A 19,408-nucleotide genomic window follows, 5' to 3' on the forward strand; every position below is an offset into this window, starting at 1 on the left:
CTGCTTTAAGATTTGTCTTAGGTATTCTATGGTTTTACTAGAGTATGTCTAGTATGTTTTCTTTTTCATTTATATTGCTTGATATATTTGGAGCTTCTTAAACATGTAAATTGGTGTCTCCTTGGTTCTGGAAGCTATTTAGAGAAGAGGTAAGCATCATCATCAGTGTTCATGAAGCATTCTTCAATATCCTCAGTACCTGGCGCTAGAGTCTGGCTGGCTGGTTGGCTGTGGCACAGGTTCAGTTTTTACTAGACAGACTGTTGACTTATTATCAGCTGATAGCTACCATGGTTACCACAGTGGAATTTGCACCCTCTGTCCAACGGTGATTGTAAATGGCTACAGGATATCTACATAGTAGTCTTTTTAAGCCACTAGACTGCCTGATGGCACCCGTTTGATTAATGGTAACAAAATTGCCTTTCAAGTTAATAGCTGTTTCTTTCTTTCTTTTTTTTTTAAAGATTTTATTTATTTTTTCATGAGAGACAGAGACAGAGAGAGAGAGAGGCAGAGGGAGAAGCAGGCTCCCAAGGAGCAGGGAGCCAGATGCGGGACTTGATCCCAGGACCCTGGGATCATGACCTGAGCCGAAGGCAGACGCTTAACCATCTGAGCCACCCAGGCTCCCTAATAGCTGTTTCTTTTCATGTTTGCCACATGTGCTATCTTGAAGATCAGAACACTGTGACCCTGTTTCTTTTGAGCGTTTTTGTAATATAAACATTATCAAAATATATGATCTGCAGTGCTCCATGTTTGAGATGGGGAAATGAATTGAAGATGATACCAAAAGACACCTCTCAACTTTAGACTTCCCATAGCAGCTGGGATCCAGAGATGCTTCTTTTGAGGAACTTATATAAAAGGTTTCCTCTTGCATAAGGTTTCTTAAGCTAGAGAACCTTTCATTACTACCCTACTGTCAATCTTAGACATAATTTTTTGGGGGGGCCTGGGGATAATATTCAGACACAGTTAAGGGTATTGGCATACCTACCAAGGATATTTTTCTATATTAGATTGCATTCAATCTACATTAGATTGCATTCTGGAGGGGTTCTGATTTTTTCCCTGGGTGTAAACTTCAAATCTGGAGGTCTAATACAGAGAGGACTATCAATTTGTGCCCTTATGAGATCAACCTAAATTTTGCCAATTTTCCTGATTTTATAGTTGGTTGAATGAAATTGAAATTGTAGTCACAATTCCCAACACTTCTTGGTTAGGAAAGCTCTGGAGAGTTTGATTATATCTCTTCACTTTCCCAAAAGTTTTACATTTAGACTTCATAGATGATATTATAACTGTGATATGCCAGAGGTATGCTAAAGATTATGGCACATCACAAATTTCTGCCAACATTTCATGGCCTACCTAAACTTTCTTAAATCCACCTAGAATTTTACAACTCACTTAGTTTAACTCTTTGTCATGGCAGTGATTCTGTTTTTAACTAATAGAGAGGGAAACTAGAGTCACCCTTAGAAACCTATCTATGTAAACACTCCAGTCAATTGTCCATATAGGAGTACAAGAAGGAGTTTGTTTCTGATGGTCTGAAGTTACACGGCTATAAAACTACAGATTAAAAGACCATGGTTAATTTTAATGATACTGCAATTAATACCAGCAATAGCACTGAAGGAAATGTTGACAGTTAAAATAATTTAATATTTAACTGCTGTTCTAGATGGAAAATAAACCAACAGCTATGTATTTTGCTTACATGCTTATAGGACTGATCCTTGTTAATGCTTTTGTGGTTTTCGTAGTTTAGAAATTATGAAAGCAGTAAGGATCCCTCACTTTTGGAGAAGCTTACACTTTCTAAGCGTCCTTATGTTATCTTCTGCTGTGGTTATTAGAAAACATTTTTTCTCTGGTTAATATTTTTTTTTCTTTTTTTTTTTTTTTTTTACTTAAATGGCCCCTTGGATCTTATTTTAACAATGGACATGATTCATCTGAAAACTTTTTCTTTAAGGTCAGGTACTAAATTCTAAACTCTAAAAACTGAGAGATTGTCACTGCACCCAAATCATCTTTAGCATCTCTAAGTGGAAGTGTAATAGCACTAACTTATGCTCCTTTATTTTGCTTGTGTAAACTATGGAATGAACATATGACCAAAATATGGATGCCAGCAATAATTAGTGGGGGTTGTATGTTCTAATGTTCTCAAAATTGCTCTACAATATTGAAAGAGTTGCTTTATTTGACAGGCATACCGTGTAGGAAGAAATTACAAAACAAAGTCTTTTTCTCCCCCTTTGGGAGAATAATTACCACAAATTTACTTTTTCAGGGTGGAAACTTGCTCATCTCTAAGGGGATAGACTACTGAACCATTAGTAAAACAGCTAACAGAGTTTATTATTAGTTTTGAATAAAACAGACAACATTCCAGGCATGCAACTAGAATCAATGCGCAGTTGACTAGTTGACAAAGTAGAATTTTGAAAAATCATCTGGCCGGTATTTGTACTAGATAAGAGGTAAATACTTTGCCACAGCACACTTAAAACATGGTCTATTAAAAAAATAATAAAACATGGTCTAGAACAAAGAGAAAGGAAATAAAACTCTTCCTATATACAATATTAATGACAGGTTTAGGAGAATTTTAGTTGTTCTCCCTGTGAGTACTCAATGGCAAACATTCTGGTTCTAAAAATGAGTGCTGTGTTACATATTATAAGACACAGATAAGCTAAATCAAAGAATGACATTCAGAAGTTGGAGAAGCCCTGTCCACTGACTTAGATAATGACAGTGTAAAGACTGGCTTCATTCAAAGTTACTCAATGGAAGACATCGCTGATGAGATCTCACTGGTGAGGGTCCTATAAGGTCTGCTAAGTGCTAATATGACCTGTAAATGGCACCGTCTTCTGTCAAGGATACATGTCTTCAATGGTAGAAGAAATTGGCCCTGTTTATTCACTTCTGTTTTTACTATTTTTTCTTAGATAAAAGGACCCTTGACCTACTTCACACCTCTCATGGTCATAGCTTTTTGAGAACTACAGGAGAATATTTTGAGACTACTTGGACAAGTGATGGACATTCTATGGATTGCTGATAACTAGGAGCCGATTTTCCCATATGTATTGCAACTTTTCAGGCTTACCACAAGTGAGTCCCATTCTGTGACAATTGGTAGGACTCAAGACATTCTGTAATGCTACAAATTTCAACCTGTCTGTGTTCAACTAAAGTTTGTGCTTCTGATGTCACTTGTTTGTTCTCAAGACTGTTTTGATTTGTTACCCAACTTTTGCATCAACATGGATGGAACTGGAGGAGATTATGCTAAATGAAATAAGTCAATTATCATATGGTTTCACTTATTTGTGGAACATAAAGAATAGCATGGAGGACATTAGGAGAAGGAAGGGAAAAATGAAGGGGGGGAGTCAAAGGGGGAGATGAACCATGAGAGACTATGGACTCCGGGAAACAAACTGAGGGTTTTAGAGGGGAGGGCCCAGGGGGCATGGGTTAGCCCGGTGTTGGGTATTAAGGAGGGCACGTACTGCATGGAGCACTGGGTGTTATACACAAACAATGAATCATGGAACACTACAACAAAAACTAATGATGTACCGTATGGTGACTAACATAACATAATAATAAAAAAGAAATATTATCAGCATTTCATTAAAAAAATTACCAATGAAAACAAACCTATGACTTCATGTATCAAGAATGGAGACTGTGGAACTTCTGTACGGATAACCACTCTTCTAGAAATCAATTTAACTGTCTTTCTCTCAGGAAATAAGGTCTTACTTGACACTTCTCATACACAGCAGAAGTTGAGGAGAACTGCTTCTCCTTTTGCTTCAGGTGAAGAAGTTCAGCCTAGATACCTGTAGGATTGATGGTTTGGTAGAAGTTGCTATATTGTTTTACCTGAACTTTCCTTATACTGAATTAATATTGAAGAAAACTGTGAAATATATAATATTTAAAGCAACACATTTTCTTACTCATAAATGTATACAACTACAGGATTTAGGTGATAGTTGCTGGCCTATTCTTTTTTTTTTTTTTTTTAAAGATTTTATTTATTTGACGGAGAGAGACAGCGAGAGCAGGAACACAAGCAGGTGGAGTGGAAGAGGGAGAAGCAGGCTTCCCGCTGAGCAGGGAGCCCGATGTGGGACTCGATCCCAGGACCCTGGGATCATGACCTGAGCTGAAGGCAGACGCTTAACGACTGAGCCACCCAGGCGCCCTGGCCTATTCTTTTCAAAAATAAATTTGTATGATTTGTAAATTGTCAAATTTATATGGACGAGTTTTGACAGTGTTCTCTTTGATATTTCAGTATGTTCAATATATATTCTTGATATAGAATTACTTTTCTTTGCCATTCCTTTTATCCTATAATCTAAGGTGAACTTTAGCTCTCCCAGATTATCACTGATATAGCTTGTTAATTCTGAGTAAATTATGATTTTCATTTCTAAAATTAAATATGGCATCATCCTAGTTGCAATTGTACAACTTCCACTAGTATTGAATTATCACTGGGATCTAGGGACATAGTTTCTTCTGACATCCAGGGACAATAATGACTTCTACCCAACTTCTACAAGATATTTTGAAGTTTCCACATTAACAGAAATACATTTTTCCAAAGTATGTGAGATAAAATTTCTATTCTAGTCTGACTTCCTCAAATTTGCAAAAAATTATGCTGAGAAATCTGAAATAATGATTGAGAACAATAGATTGGATTTAGGAATTTGGAGCCACTGTTATTTTTAATAGGAGGGAGACTTGTGTGGCAGCTTTGGAAGCTATTACATAAGATAAATGCATTTTGTCATTTCCAGAGGAAAGTAATGATGGTGATGAGAGGAATCTTTTGAAGGAACTAGAATTACTACATAGTAATTGCCTCAATTTATCTAAAATTCTGTCATTAATTAAAAGGAGTAGTCATATAGATATGCATAATTAAAGTGTTAGAATAGTTTTAACGTAGTGGACACTATTCTTTTCAGAAATTAAATGTGAGGTGATATGATGTAATGGCTGGGCTTGTGGCATTTAGACTCATATATAACTTGACTCAATCTGGAAGGCACCATTTACTTGCTTTGTGTCCTTGCCAAAGTTGTTTAACATCATTCATCATTTTATTCTTTCCATCTGCAGGGATGCAAGGGGCACTCAAATTACCGAGATGATGTGAGAATTAAATATAAATATGTATAAGAAGCCCTTGTATAATTCTGGGTGCAAAATGAAATGCTCAAAATTTGCTTAGTAAATATTAGTCATTTTTATTGCAACATGGTGAGTTCTCTGTCACTGGTCCATAAAGAAGCACTGCTTATCAGACTGTGGTGGAATGTGAATTAATGCAGAACTTTAGATAGATAGTTGTCCTTTAAAGTCCATTTTGCGGGTGCCTGGGTGGCTCAGTCGGTTAAGCATCTGCCTTCGACTCAAGTCATGATCTTAGGGTTCTGGAATCAAACCCTGGTTTGGGCTCCTTGCTCAGTGGGGAGTCTGTTTCTCTCTCTCCCTCTGCCCTTTCACCCTCTGCTTGTGCTCTCTCTCTCTTAAATAAATACATAAATAAAATCTTTTTTAAAAAGTCCATTCTGAATCTGAGATATTACATTTATATTAATATAATGTATAATAATTATCTAAAAGTAGGAATATGTGTTTAAAACCATATGGTTACATCAAAGGATGTAATTGTAATATTTCCATTGTGTTCTATTTCCTAAACATTCTGTATTGTATTCATTAGCACCAGCCTCTCATATCTCTCTTAAGATAAAGCAAGAGAAGGTGCATAATAAAAGGACATATCCCCAGTAAAATGAGGAAATCGGTGTGGGATCCAGGAGTATGGATTGAACACATTCGCCACATAAAATATTAAGTATTCTAAAGCAGAGCTTTTATGACAGCAGCTGACTTTGAGTCCTTTATCAATCTCTCAGCTCCCTGCATACTTCGATTTGGATAGTTGGGCTTATCACTTTGTTAGGTTAAGTGCTATATAAAGGAAATCTCAAGACTCTCCATTCCACATAGATCATGTTCTAAGCCCCTTCTCTCTGCATATTCTGGAGATACCTCCAAACTCTATGAGAGCATCAGGAAATAAACTTGAAAAACCTTTTCATTCGGGTTAAGTTAATGACTAAATTCCAATTTCCTTTAGTTTATTAGAGACCTCCCTACCCATAAGGAGGTACAGATTATACTCTCCAATCATCAGCTATAATTCTGTCATATCATCAGTTACTATGGGATGCTGCTCCTTGAGCTGTCCAGAGAATCATACCACAGTTCATATGGATGTACCAGAAAGATTTCAGTGCCTTCATTTCAAGGTTAAGGTTAAACAATTTTCCCAAATCTACAACACTAAGTGATGGTGCATTAAGGTCCACATCAAAGGTTTCTTGATTTGCAATCATCTTCCCTCCACCTCCTCAGGTCCTAAAAACACACACATTACACATGTCAAAACAATTCTGTCTTCAAGGGAGAGACATGAATACTTCTAAAAGGCTCAAACTTTTGTGCACAACACTGCCCAGCACAGAGCTGGCTCACAATAGGGGTCCAATAAAATGTTTCAAATACAACTGGATCAAACCTTTAGAGTATTAAGTTAAAATAATCCTTTCAATGAAGGAAATCCAAGTTTCAGAAGAGGCTCTTCATACTGAATCTCTGACCAGCGACTGATGATGCAGTTATCTCTGATGATGATTGGTTCTCAACACTGAGATTACCCAATCCAGGAAGAAAGAAATGAATTCCTTGGTTGGTATAATTTGGGAAGTGACCAAAGGAGGGTTCCAGTCCTCACTGAGTGAGACTTACCTGCTCCCCTGTGCCCTGTCTTCTCTGCTCTCCAGCATGCTGTGTCTGTGTTTCCTTGGAGGCTCCTGGATGACAGCTTTGACATTGATACTGATGGTGCTGAGCCCTCCCTTGGCTTGGGCTAGGGACACCCCACGTAAGTGTACACCGTGGGTGGTAAGCTATCTTGGGGGGGTGGGGAGAAAGAAATTAGTTTTGTCACTGTGTCCAGGCCATGTCCCTTAGAAAATTGTGGTATTTTCTTGAATGACCACCCTTGTCATATAGACCCCCAATTCTATCCAAAACAAAAGTAGCCTGAATGCTTGCTCTCTAAAAGAGCTACATAGGGGACCTCCATATATATAGGCCATTTATTCTCACCTCTCCTCCAATAAAAGTTCTCCAGGCCTGCATCTCATTCCCTCAGGTTCTTGAGAAGACTTAGAAATAATGATTTCAAATTAATTCCCATTAAGTGGTTCTCTTTATTATGTGAGTTATGCTAGGAAATAGGAAAGTTTCTCTGAAAATTTTATGGAGAATCAAAAGGAATTAGAAAGGTCTCTCCTAGAAGACCCTGTGTTACGTCTTTACTGGATCAGTTATGTTGGTGCCTCTTCCTAATACGTGAGGATGTATCAAGAGGTCTCTCCCATTATTTCCTTTCCTTTCTCCTGAGCCCCAAATTTTATAAGGCCTTTATCCCTATACTGGAGGTTCTCTGACAGAAGTTGAGGTTAATTTTATCTCTATTTCTCACCCTGGAGCTACAGCAGTGATCCTTAGTACTTGAAATGACACTGTCAGTAAGAAGAACATGTGGGGTGTTTTTTGGTGTCTTAAAGAGCTTAATATATCTTCTGAGAACTTGGCACAGGTTAGTTTTCATTATGAATCTATGTTGAATGTTTCTATAGTGTCAGTTTCTCCTGCATCTTCCTATTGTCTGGCCTGAACCCACAGGAAGGGGTTCAACTAGTATAGGATAAATTATATGAAATTATGATTTTGTAAGTCAAAAATAGTCAAATATCAGGAATTTCATATGGTTCAAACTATATACCCTGAGTAGGGTACAGAGATAGTGAAGGTGATTTACATTTCATAAGACTGAAAGCCAATATGCAAAAAGGGAACTTATTGGCTTACTGAGGTCTTGATCCCGAATTACACAGATTCATTCATCTTGTTTTCTGTTTTCCTTAATTAGCCATGTTTGGTTGCCTCCACTTCCATTTCCTCAGTATTCTTTCCCAGATGTGTCATCATCATTACTGAGAATCCCCATTGTTTGCAAAGATCCTCAGCACTATCACAGATCTACGAGATGAGCTGAAACTTAATGAAATTTTCCTTTTTTTCCCTTAAAATCACCTTTTCTTTTACCTGTGATATTTTTTAGAACAGTAGGAGAAAGAGGAAGTTTGAATTTCTCACAGGAAGTGGAGGGGATATAATGTATCATAAGAATAAAAGTGTTGAAGCTTAAATCCCTTCTTACTTTCTAGGATCCTCACAGTGACTGATTCCCAGAACCCCGGGTTTATTCATTTAAACCACACATAATTTCTGAGCAGCTATTTTGTACGGGGCTCTGTCCTAGGCTCAGTGAATTCTATTTGAATAAGATAAAAAAAATCACTACTATCACGGGTGTTATGTACTGGCAGAGTAGAAAGCCCAATAAACATCTAAAAAAGAAAAAAAATTCAGAAAGCAATAAGTGCTCTGAAAAAAATACACCAGGGTTGTGAAATAGAACTGGATTCACCTGACTTCAATTGGAGCAGCGAGGGAGCTCTCCCTGAGAAAGTGACATTTAGTTGAGACGTGACTGAAGAGAAGAAGCCAGCCATGTGCAGGATCTGAGGGACAAGTGTTCTAGGGAGAGAGAACAGGATGAAGGCCAAAGTGTGGGAAGATGTTTGCTGAGTTTAAGGGACAGAAGGAAGGCTAGAGAGGCAGGAGTGTGGGGAGCTAACTGAGGAATGCTCTCAGGGTCGCCACTACCATGTTTCCATCACTCGGGGGAATGCCCACCATGGCCCCATTGTCGGTGCTCAGTGTTTGGTGGATGTCAGCGTCCTTTCACGTAGATTTTTATCTCATGAACTTTAACTTGTGTGGAAGTTTGACATGATTTTCTTTCATTAACGGCATGCTAGTTTTCAAAATCTTCATCTGCTAGTTTATGCAAACATGAACATAGCCCAAAGTCTGTGCCAAACCTTTGTTAAAGTTGTTTTATTAATTCTTAGCTTCAAAACAGGCACTAGTAACTGATTCTTTCAGAAACCTGTGGATTGGTAGGCTTCTCTCTGTAAACTGCAACAAGAATAGAATTTAAAAATTGTTTATACTTGCTCGTGATGAGACGAAAATTCCTGGGTCATAAGATTTCAACACAGACGTCATACTGGGGGAAATTCAAAGTCAAAAGCTTTAGTTTTTGCAAGAAGCTCAGAGGAGCAATATGTGGAACAATTATCCAGGGAAAATGACACTACAGGCTTCTCACAGTCCAGCTTGGCTGTCAGGAACGTGTCACTGATGCAAAGTGGTGATTGAGTCAGTTAGAAAATATATATCTGGTTACCCTTATTTTCTTGTTTGACCATAAAGCACAGGTAAAATAGAGCTTTTAGACATCCTGGATTTTAGTTTTTCCAATCACAGCTCACCTTGTTTTGGGTGAGCCTGAAGCATTGACCCAGACAAAAACAGTTATCTTTTGGCTAGAATTCTTAGTAGCTTTTGATACTCTCTTATTACGCACTATGAAAGGTTTTTAAGAATCTGGTACTGAGCTTTTTCAGGCAAAATAAATTTCCTTGGGATAAGGTTTTTTCCAGATATGATATTGGCAAATTTTTCGATGTAATACTCAGCTGCTTCATAATTAACAGCAGCTTCTTCACCACATATATTTCGATGGTATAACAGTGGTTCTTACCCAGGGACAGTTTAGCCACTGCTCCCCGCCCCCAGGGAATATAACAGTGTCTGGAGCCACTTTTTGGTTTTCAAAACTGGGGTTTTATATGATACCTAGTGCGTAGAGGCTAGTGATGTTGGTAGACATCCTACAATACACAGAACAGCCTTCCCACAACAATTATCTTGTCCAACATGTCAACAGCTGTGGTTATCAATTGTATTGTTTTCTCTTCCATTTCTCATTTTGGGTTTTGAGCCTTCTCTCTCACTTTTTTTCCCCTCTTAGTTAATGTAGTTAAAGCATTGCCAATTTTATTTTTTTTGGAAAAACTGGTCATTACTTTCAATGTTATGTGATTATTTCTTCCGGTCTCTATTTTATTTATTTCTGATTTTGTTTTGTTATTTCCTTCCTCTACTAAATTTCTCCCAAGTTTCTTTTTCTAGTTCCCTGTGGTGTAATGTGTTTGTTTGAACTTTTCTTTTCCTTTTTCCTTTTTGTTTTCCTTGACACCGGCTGAAAGAGAACTTCTTATTGCTTTTATATACAGAAAATTCAATAGTGCATGCTCAGTCCAGTTTGGTGGCCAGTTCTTTAGTCTTTGCCTTTTCCAACTTGGCAATGGAACCACAGACTTTGGACCCAGGACATTGCCTCCCCAGGGACAGTGGATCTCACCGTATCTATCATTTGTCCTGATAGCTTCCAACAGCTTAAGAAGAGCTCATTTATCTTCAGAATTAACTTGTATGAAGGCGACAGTGGTGCAGGTTTTCCGGTGGGCCAGAAAACCCAGCCTGGCCTTTCCCTTGATAATGTGGGGGAACCCCCATCTTACGACACAGAGCAGGCAGGAAGACATCAGCTCAGTGGGATCCACATCATTCGCAATCACTACTAGCTAGACTTCTTGTTTTCCACCAAGGTGGTGACAGTATTAACCCCAGTTCGAATGACAGGAGGCATCTTAGGGGGACATCCCCTTTACTGGCAGCTTTCTTTCTAGCCCGGGCCAACAATCTCTGCTGTTTCTCTTGCTTTGCCTCTGGTCTGTATCTGTGGGCCAGCTTAAGCAGTTGAGTAGCTGTGTGGCTATCCAAGGCTTAGGGGAACTGCTTAATCATGAGAGGCACTTTTGGACGTTTATAGAGAGTAGCCCTTTGCTGCTGCAGCTGGATGTAGCCAGTGAATTTGACAAAGTGGGTGAGGTCCCTTTTTGGTTGGATGTCCTGTCCGTTGCCAACATTCTTGGGCCTTTTCTCAAACGGGGGATTGACCACCTTGTTGGCCTCCTACTTCTTCACCAGGGTCCAGGGCCACCCCTTAGCCTCCTTTCCTTTCAGCATCTTGGATGGCTGGTGGAGAGAGTTGAACTTTTTCCCCTAATACAAGAATTTATAGAATAAATTTCACTTGTGTTTTCTTTTTCTTTTGTTTTGAGACATGTTTTGATTTGGGTTTGATTTCTTGTGCAGTAGTGCATTGTTTAATATTTACATGTAAATATTAAATATTTACATTGTAGATTTTCCAGCTTTGTTTAATTGTTGGTCTTTAGTTTTGTACCATAGTAGTTGGGAAATATACGGGGTATGATTTCAAACAAACAAACAAAACCCCAAGATGTTAACAGTGCTGAGGTTGAAAACACTGATTTATACTGAGTTGCTTCTCAAAACTCTAGACTCATACTTTATACACACACTCACCTTCCAATTTCAGGTCTTTGTGGTTTATTTTAGCTTGTTTAAATAAAGAAAAAATAAACTATAAAGTTGTATACATTCACCAATTTCTTGTAGAGCCCATTCAATCAATGTAAGCCAAGATCTTTATTTTTTACTTTTTGCCTTATGCAATGTTTTTCCATATTTCATGATTTCTGGATCCTCACCATTTCTGTTAACTTTCAACAACTTGCCTTTATAGGTCATAAATTGTGACTGCCACAAGTATTTTTCAGTAAAATATATCAAACTTTTGTGTTAATTCTATATTCTATTTTATTGATAATGTCAAATGCTCCCTTTTATTTGTCTCCCTTTTAAATACAGTGGTATTTTTCCCCATTTTTAAAATTTTTGCGTTAATTATACTTGAGCAAAATTTTTTCTGAGTTCAATTAAACATAAAACAGAAATATCAATATATACATACATGTAGGTATATATGTCTATATGTATATGCATATATATATTATATGTTCATATATTGAACTACAGAAGCACGTGTGACTGATTGACCAATAAGAGCTCTGACGTGTCTGACCCTTTACCTCATCAGACTAGATTGGCCAAATGGGTTCTGCATCAAAATTCTAAAAAAGATCTGGTTTTCTGAGATTTCTGGATTTGGAAATGTAGGTAAGAATCGAGGAACTATATTGCAATCATGGTTTTCATCTCCTTAAAATTCTTCAGTCGTATCCCATTGAATTTAGTATAAAAGTCAAATGCTACCACCACCCACAGGCTTTTGGTGTGGTCTCCCTGTGATGATCGTCTCTAGTCTAAACTTCCTTCTTCCTCTCACTGTCTGTGCTTCTGCGAACTGTTTTCTCTGGTTTCTTGAGGAAATTCTTTCAAACTTTTGCACAGTTACATGACCTTGACCTAAAATGTGCCTCCCTTTCTCCCAAACACACACACACGCACACACACACACACACACACACACACACATGCACACACACACACGCGCGCGCGCGCGCACGCACGCACACACCCTCCAGTTACATCTAGTTAAACCTTTTCATGTCACATCTCATGTCACCCTTGAGACCACCTCTCTGGGACCCTAAGGTGATTGAGATCATCCGATTATTCTCTGTTCTAGAACTGCACGCTCCTCTTGTGACATTTCTCACCCCCGTATAAAGTCTTGCCTGGTTGCGTTTTGTGCATCACTTTCCCTCCATTTTAAGCTGCTTCCTTCTCGGATTCGCAGGGGCGGCAGGGGCCCGAGCCAGCTCAGCCCAAACCAAGTGTTCAGGGGGGAGGGAAGCGGGTGGGACGTGTTTAAGGTCGGGGGTGGGGGGAGGGGGAAGGGCTGTGGGAGGCGAGGAGGGAGGCTGGTGTCTGTCAGGGGGAGGCGCTGAGGGGCGAACGCCCGCGCTGCTCAGGCTGGAAGGTTCGCCGCCGAGCCCGGAACCCAGCGACCCGGGAAGGCTCCCCTGAGACGGGGTCGCCGCGGGCAGAGGAAAGACGAGCCGTGGGCGCTGGTGGTTTGGGGGCGCGGGGGGGGGGAGCCACCGAGGGTGCCGCCGTCAGTGTCTTCCAGGAGCCCGCGGGTGACCGGATCCTCTCTGTCCCCACAGCTCATTTCTTGCTCCTGTGTAAGGGCGAGTGTCATTATTCCAACGGGACGGAGCGGGTGCGGCTCCTGGTCAGATGCATCTATAACGGGGAGGAGTACGTGCGCTTCGACAGCGACGTGGGGGAGTTCCGGCCGGTGACGGAGCTGGGGCGGCCGAGCGCTGAGTACTGGAACAGCCAGAAGGACGTCGTGGAGCGGACGCGGGCTGCGGTGGACACGGCGTGCAGACACAACTACCGGGTGGTTGAGAGCTTCCTGGTGCAGCGGCGAGGTGAGCGCGGCCCGGGGGGGAGGGGAGGCCGTGTGTGTGCGCGTGTGCGCGACTGTGAGACAGAGACTAGGGCGGGAGCGAGCGTACAGGGTCTTGAGCAAGTACAAGTTACAAGGATCCCTGTGAGAGTGCGACGTCAGGGACAGTGTGGTCCGTCTGTGTGACTGTGCGGAGTGTGTGGTTGTGATTGTGTGGTGTGTCCGTGTGAGACTGTGGAGAGTGTGGCTGTGTCCTTGTGTGGCTGTGGGGACAGCGTGGTGTGTCCGTGTGTGACTATGGGGACAGCATGGTCCTTGTGTGGCTGTGGGGACAGCGTGGTGTGTCCGTGTGTGGCTGTGGGGACAGCATGGTCCTTGTGTGGCTGTGGGGACAGCGTGGTGTGTCCGTGTGTGACTGTGGGGACAGCGTGGTGTGTCCGTGTGTGACTGTGGGGACAGTGTGGTGTGTCCGTGTGTGACTGTGGGGACAGTGTGGTGTGTCCGTGTGTGACTGTGGGGACAGTATGGTCCGTGTGTGGCTGTGGGGACAGTGTGGTGTGTCCGTGTGTGACTGTGGGGACAGTGTGGTGTGGCTGTGGGGGCAGTGTGGTGTGTCCGTGTGTGACTGTGGGGACAGCATGGTCCTTGTGTGACTGTGGGGACAGCGTGGTGTGTCCGTGTGTGGCTGTGGGGACAGCATGGTCCTTGTGTGGCTATGGGGACAGCGTGGTGTGTCCGTGTGTGGCTGTGGGGACAGTATGGTCCGTGTGTGGCTGTGGGGACAGTGTGGTGTGTCCGTGTGTGACTGTGGGGACAGTGCGGTGTGTCCGTGTGTGACTGTGGGGACAGTGTGGTGTGACTGGGGACAGTGTGGTGTGTCCTTGTGTGGCTGTGGGGACAGGGTGGTGTGTCCGTGTGTGGCTGTGGGGACAGTGTGGTGTGGCTGTGGGGACAGTGTGGTGTGTCCGTGTGTGGCTGTGGGGAGAGTGGGAGGGGTGCACTGTGAAGTGAGGGGGACGAGAACGGGTGTGAGCTGGGCTGTGGGCCTGGATGTGGGGGATGGTTTGGGAGAGTGGGTGTGGGGGCAGGACACAGGAAGGGGCATCTGGCAGCCTTGCTGGCCCCTGAGGGAGAGGTGAGGGGGCGTCAGGAGCCCCAGGTGGAGGGAACACTAGGCAGGTGGTTGGAGATCTGGGGAGGGAAGTGGAGGGTGTCCTGGTTGGGGTGAAGGTTTAGGGGAGGGGAGGGGAGGAATAAAAGATTGGGGAGAATGTGAGGCCAGTCACCCTCCGTTCTTGGCACTCACCCTTCCTAATCCTGAAACCCCTGAAGTAAGTGTGTCTGTGTCTGTGTGTGGGACCATTTCTTTGACAAAAAGTGTCTGACTAATTTTTGATGGGTTGAGAGGACCTCTGAGACCCCTCTGATCTTTCTGAGGCCGCTTTTAGGTCTCAACTTCTTGCTTTTTTTCTTTTTTTAAAGATTTATTTATTTATTTTAGAGAGAGAGAGATGGAGAGAGAAAGAGAAAAAGAGAGAGAGAGAGAGAGAGAGAGAGACCACAGGCAGGGGGAGGGGCAGAGGGAGAGGGAGAGAGAAAATCTGAAGGGGACTCCCTGCTGAGCTGGAGCCTGAAGGGTGGGAGGGAAGGGGAGGGCTCCATCTCAGGACCCTTAGACCATGACTTAAGCCAAAACCAAGAGTCTAATGTGCCATCTAGAAGCTCTTTGCTTTGTTTCATAGTGTATATATTCTTATATACTTGAAATGATTTTGAAACTAGGTTTTTTAATTATATTTTTGTTGCAAAATATATTGATACTGTTGTTTTTATAATGATGAAAGTATTTAAAGAATTGCATATGATTTCTTTATATAGTCGTAATAATTCACCTCACATTACCCATTGCTAGACCTTTTTTTTCAATATTGCCAAATGCTCAGTTGAAAATTTATCTTGTTAATTTTTAATTTCTATTCCTTTGATTACTAAGGTTCTTGAACATTTTTTTTCACATATTATTTGGCTAATCATTGTAAAAATTATCTACTGTCTATTATCTCTGGGGTTTTGGTGTTTTTCTCAGTGATTTTATGCATGCTTTATACATGAGATTATTAATGCTTTGCTGACATTTGATTTAGCATTTTCCCTAGTTTGTGGTTTATATTTTGGTTCTGTTTATTACTTTTCCTGCTAGGAATGTAAACATTTTGAATTAATGAAATATACAAAAAATTGTTAGCAGTGGTTTCTCATCAATCTTAAATCTACCATTTTATGGTATTGTAAAAAGGTTTTCCCATATTTCTCCTTTTACAAAAACAGAAATTGAATTTATTCAGGCTGTAGTGTCAGGGATGGTCTCAGGCACTAAGGATACCTGTTAGTGAGTCTCAGACCTTGCCCTGAACTCAAGTGTTAGTTGTAAAAGGGAGACAATTATAAAATGATAACAATTCCAATAATAGATATTTTTGTAGTGCAAAGAAGAAGTATTGATCAGCTGAATGCAATTATGAGAACTTTTTAAAATAAATGAGTTTCTTTGCTCATTTCTCTCTCTTTCGGGACTCCTCCTGTTCTTGGGACTCAGCTCCCAGAACTAGAGAATCACTTCTGTCTTTCCTGCTTTCCAGGGTAGAACCATTTCTGTGTTGTTTTAAGGTGTGAGTGTAGCAATCCCAGGATTTCATGTTCTCTTTCCCCACCTACCTCAAGCTGTTCCCCAATTCATCCACCCTGCTTTGAGTCATATTTCCTCTCCAACAAAACAAGGATAATAAGTAGCTAACATACTGAAGGTTAAATTTCAGTTACTGTTTTACATACTTTGGTGTATTAATCTTCACATAACTCTAAAAGCTAAGTTAGTATCACTATTCCCCTTGATAGGTTAGAAAGCTGGGGCACAGAGGAATGTGAAAATTCTCCCAGGATAAATCAGTAAAGTAGCAGAGTCTGGATTTGAACCCAGTCAACCTGCTCCAGAAATCATGCTTTTAATTAAGACACCATATGCTTTGCAAAACTTGTAAACACTTTAATTCAGAATAACTGCTTCACACTATGAAAAATAAACCGCACAAATTTCTCCAATATCTCTCAAATCTAATGGATTTGAGATCCATATGGTCAGAATTAAATTCATGACTCATTATACTGGCTCTTATTGGCCCCCATGCCCAGCTTTGGGGGGAGTGCTTGAGACTCAGACCAGAGACTGGAGGTAGCGAGGCAGCCAACCAAGAAGACTGACTCTCTCTTCCTCACTGAGTCCTTCTATCACTTCTCTTGTAGTTGAGCCTACAGTGACCGTGTATCCTACGAAGACCCAGCCCCTGCAGCACCACAACCTCCTGGTCTGCTCTGTGAACGGTTTCTATCCAGGCCACATTGAAGTCAGGTGGTTTCGGAATGGCCAGGAAGAAGAGGCTGGGGTCGTGTCCACAGGCCTGATCCGGAATGGAGACTGGACCTTCCAGACTCTAGTGATGCTGGAGATAGTTCCTCAGAGTGGAGAGGTCTACACCTGCCAAGTGGAGCACCCAAGCTTGATGAGTCCTGTCACCGTGGAATGGAGTGAGAAGTTTTCTGACCTCCTAAGTTCCTTACCCACCAAGGAGGGGACTTTGCTTTTCCTGAATGTCAGGGTTCTCTCTCCTTACACCATGTTTTCATTTGCTCCATGTTCTCTTCTCTTCAGCACAGGTCACTGGGGGTAGCCGAGTGATATGTTGTGATAGAAATCCTCTGGTAGTTTCTAGATATCCTGTGATCATTTCTACAGATCCTACCTTCCTTGGAGAGGCAGTTATGCCTGGCAGGCAGAAAGGCGGTTGTCCATGTTTTGACATTTTACATAGCTCACAGGTCACAGTCCCATCTTCACACTGGGCACCAGTCTCCTGCCTTGGGCTGGGCTTGTGCTTCAGGCACTGTTGCTCTGAGTTGTTTATTGTGATCTCGGAAGAGGCACATCCTCTACATTGTAGGGACCTTCCTGACTTAAGGAGAATCCAATCTTGGATTTCCTTCTATTAGCTCTGTCACACTGCACAAGCTAGTTGAGCTTCATGGAGTCCGAGCTTCCTCGTCCATAGATGTTGAAGTAGTGGATTTGTCAGAACTATGATATTTAAAAAGTTCAGTGCCTAAACTTTATATCTACTCAACGTGATTTTAAATTTCTTTTCCAGAAATTGCCAATTATTCTGCTTCTTTAGGGCAGCCTTCCTTCCTCATTTCCAAAAGTCTCAATCCCAGAGTCTCCATCAGAGAAGTTGGATTTGGGGTAAAAATCATTAAAACTGCTTCTTCCCTCAGGGGCACAGTCTGAGTCTGCGCAGAGCAAGATGCTGAGTGGAATTGGAGGCTTTGTTCTGGGTCTGCTCTTCCTCGTGGTGGGGCTGGTCATCTACTTCAGGAATCAGAAGGGTAAGGCACCTGTTGGTAGCTGAGACTCCCCAGAGACCCCATGGGGGAGAAATACAGCTTTGACCAAATAAACTCTCTGTGCACCAGTGGCCCTGTATGAAGCCTTTCTTTCCCAATTTGACCTCAGATTTCCTAGGAATCCAGAAATCAGCAGTCCATGGTTACTGTGTTACAGCATAGGAGGTTATGGCCTATAGAGATAAGAGACAGGTTAACAAGCATGGAGATCTTGGGTTGAGATCCTGGGCCAATTGAAGGAAGAGCCGGTAAAGCTAATGAAATCACCCTGGATTTATGGACAGAAACTTCATGGGTCACATCTGTCACTTTCTTCTCCACCCTGGAATCATGTGATGTGGGTTGTGCTATTAGAGAAATCTAAGGAGGCCGGTCTGGGGCTGGGACCTCATGTGTGGGGACAGATTTACCTCCGTATCTGCTAAGTATACATTTTCCCTTCTCTTTCCCAGGACACTCTGGACTTCAGCCAACAGGTAATTTTGTTTCATCCTCTTTAGATATAGATTTGGTTATCCTGGAACAGGTGGTAAAGGTGAAAGACACAGATAATGGGAAAGACTTTGGATCCAACTTCTCATCAGGCAGTTTACACTGAAGCTTCTTCTCTCCATTTGTAGAAAGCCCGTGTTGTAGAATAGCTTTGGCTCGGGGAGACCTAAGAATATGTTCTTCTTACTGCAGTGCTTTCACTCCAGGCCCTGGGAGATGGGAAGAGGCTGCTTGGAGAGATGGGTCTGGAAACAACACTCTGCTCTGTCTCTGCAGGACTCCTGAGCTGATGTGCAGATGGTGATACTCCAGGAAGAACCTTCCTTCCCAGCTTCTTTGCAGAGTGAAAGGCTTCCAGCTCTCATTCCTCCACACATACAGTGCTTTCTCAGATGGGGTTGGCCCGGCTTCAGTGACCCTGCAGCACCTGTCCTCCCTGTGGTTCCCTCTGCCCCGTCTTTGACCTGGAAGCCCCAGTGTGACTGCAGTACCTCATCTGCATTCTCTCCAGGTCCCCTTCTATGCAGCCCTTCCTGCCTCCCTTGCATGGGAACTCACCTTCTGCTCACTTGTCCTTATAAGCTTTTCTCAAATAAACATGGGGTGAAAATCATCTGCTTCAGAGAGTTTCAAGGAAAAGAAGTATAAAATAAAAAGGGATGATTCCATCACAATAAAATAATGGTTTTTATTTATAGTCCAGAATTTTGTTCAGAAGTGGATCATGGAAAGCATCCTTGCTTCATTCCCTGTTTATTCTTGGGCTTTATGCGTTCTATAATTAGGCATGTTTTCTAGATCTAAGAGGAAGCCCTTAATGACCCATATGATGGTGGTGTCCTACCTCTTTGTGTTCTCAAAGACAAACACACAAGTCCCTTTGCACCACGGGATAGGGAAAGTGGACAAAAAATATCAGAAATGCAACTTGTAAGGATATGATGCCCTCAGAATTTTTATAATCACATTCTTTTGTCTCCTCGTCCTTGATTTTTTTAAAGATTTTATTTTATGTATTTACCTGAGAGAGAGAGAGAGGGAGAGCACAGAGGAGAGGGAGAGGGAGAAACAGATTCCCTCCTAAACAGGGAGCCCCAAGTGGGG

At 41.8% G+C, this 19,408-nt stretch overlaps 1 protein-coding gene across 1 annotated transcript; it reads left to right on the top strand.

The window, feature by feature from the left end:
• Positions 1-6,826: 6,826 nt before the first annotated feature.
• On the top strand, positions 6,827-18,917 carry LOC112816038 (DLA class II histocompatibility antigen, DR-1 beta chain). Its single transcript, XM_025862373.2, has 6 exons — positions 6,827-7,009; positions 13,110-13,379; positions 16,658-16,939; positions 17,684-17,794; positions 18,265-18,288; positions 18,581-18,917. The coding sequence occupies exons 1-6, from the start codon at positions 6,910-6,912 to the stop codon at positions 18,592-18,594; spliced, it is 801 nt and encodes a 266-aa protein (XP_025718158.2). The 5' UTR covers positions 6,827-6,909; the 3' UTR covers positions 18,595-18,917.
• Positions 18,918-19,408: the final 491 nt, after the last annotated feature.

Source organism: Callorhinus ursinus, unplaced genomic scaffold (assembly GCF_003265705.2).
Source record: "Callorhinus ursinus isolate GAN/ISIS: 27379988/994484 unplaced genomic scaffold, GSC_fseal_2.0 scaffold59, whole genome shotgun sequence".
In the NCBI taxonomy this organism is placed as follows: domain Eukaryota; kingdom Metazoa; phylum Chordata; class Mammalia; order Carnivora; family Otariidae; genus Callorhinus; species Callorhinus ursinus.